The 1,892-nt window shown below is 38.4% G+C and overlaps 1 protein-coding gene across 1 annotated transcript; it reads left to right on the top strand.

Annotated features, from left to right (window-relative positions):
• Positions 1–221: 221 nt before the first annotated feature.
• LOC307119563 (leukotriene B4 receptor 1-like) lies at positions 222–1,172 on the top strand (the record flags this gene model as incomplete). Its single annotated transcript, XM_079805905.1, has 1 exon — positions 222–1,172. The coding sequence occupies one exon, from the start codon at positions 222–224 to the stop codon at positions 1,170–1,172; it is 951 nt and encodes a 316-aa protein (XP_079662031.1).
• Between the last annotated feature and the right edge of the window lie 720 nt (positions 1,173–1,892).

Raw genomic sequence — 1,892 nt, 5'->3', positions numbered from 1 at the left:
TCTACCTTTTATTTTAATTTGCATTATGTTTAGTTGAGAAGAAAGTTCATATAGCGAGTCAAAGGGGAACTTTAAATTATTTGTAATCATTTTTTCCCGCTTGATCAAGATGATAGCAAAGCTGTGGCTTTGGTTTACAGAAGTGGGAGGAGTCAACATCGCCCCTGTTCTTCAGCAGTCAAAGCTCAGATTCAGCATTTTCCAGACAAGATCATTTGATGATGGAGCTAATATTAGGCTTCAATTCCACATCCAACAGCACTGCTGTGGGTTCAGAAAAGATTGCTCCTGCTGTAGTTCTGGGTTTGTGCTGTTTGGTGGGTTTGCCAAGCAACATCGCAGTGATCATCAGCCTTGCTCGTGAGTGGAACAACAATTTGAGCTTTACCTTAAGTCTAATGCTAAACCTTGCTGTCTCTGATGCTTTGACCCTTTGCTTGGCTCCTGTCGTGCTGTGTGGAATACTGTTTGGATGGAAACTTGGCCTTTGGTCTTGTAGGATCCTGTTCTTCTTTGGTCACTGGAATCTGTATGTTGGTGTCCTGACGGTCACCTCCATGAGTGTCCACCGCTATCACAATGTCCTCAAGTCCAGGGTCACTAACAGGAAGCTCCTGCACAGACTGGAAAGATGGCACAGACGCCTTCGGCTGATTGGCATCTGGATTCTAGCCTTTGTTTTTTCCTTACCAATAATTTTCACTCAAGGACTCAAAGACGAGGATGGATTTCAAAGATGTCAGAGGACAATGAAGTCACGGTCTGTAGTAGTGTCTGTTTTGCTTCTTGAGACCCTTTTGGGGTTTGTCATTCCATTTTTGATCATGCTTACAAGTTATCTGTGGTTGCACAAAGGCTTGACTAGAGCTCCACAGGACCAGAAACCCAGAAATCATGGGGTAAACGTTAGGACTTACAAGAAGAGACTCGTGGTCAGCATCGTTGTGGCTTTCTTTCTGTTTTGGACTCCTGTGCACATCATCAATGTGACTGATATAGTTACTCTGGCTACAACTTCTCATCCAGATGTTCATGACCAACTGAAGTCCTTCCGTAGAGTTTATGGTGATACAAGCAAGACTCTGGCTTTGCTAAACTGCTGTCTGGATCCTTTTCTCTATGCTGTCTCTTCAACAAATATTCTAAAATACATCAGAAAGAAATCATTCTAAATTTCTGATTGGATTATTTACGTTTCCTCATTGCTGTTCTGGTGTGGGTTTGCTGTTGATGGAGAAACAATATTTCACATTCATCTGACTGCATTTCATATATACTTATCAACATGAATAAAGTATAACATCATTTGAAATCATTTATTTTATTGCTGTCAATATTATATTAATTGAAACGTTCATAACAGGATTGCAGTTTTTGAGATTGATTGTGGTCTATGGTAACAGTCTAGAAGAACTCTAGGATTTTAATTGATAATTTATGTCAGGGTTTCCAAATTCAAATGTATAAAACCATTGCTAAAATTGCTAAATAAAATGTATATAAAAATTTTGTTTTAAAATGTAAAATGATTTTTTTTTTGATTCAATGATTTAACATTTTTGAGACCTATATATATATGGGCTTTGGAAAATACTAAATGAGTTTCGTTTGATTTGGCTACATGTGTTAGTTCCTGTGTTAAAGGGTTAGTTCAGCCAAAAATGTAAATTGTGTCATTAATGCCTGAGCCTCATGTGGTTGGACACCCGTCAGACCTCCGTTCATCTTCAGACACAAATGAAGATATTTTAGTGTAAATCTGATGCTGAGAAAGGCTTCAGATAGGCCTCCATTGGCATTCAGCACTCAATGTTTTTCTTCAACATAACACGGGACAGAGTTTCATCGCAGATAAGAACCATAAGATTATTTGTTTTTGTTTTTAAATCAAA

The sequence above is a fragment of the Gobio gobio genome (genome assembly GCF_949357685.1).
Source record: "Gobio gobio genome assembly, chromosome: 23".
NCBI classification, from domain to species: Eukaryota; Metazoa; Chordata; class Actinopteri; order Cypriniformes; family Gobionidae; genus Gobio; species Gobio gobio.
This window is presented reverse-complemented; position numbering and strand designations above follow the sequence as displayed.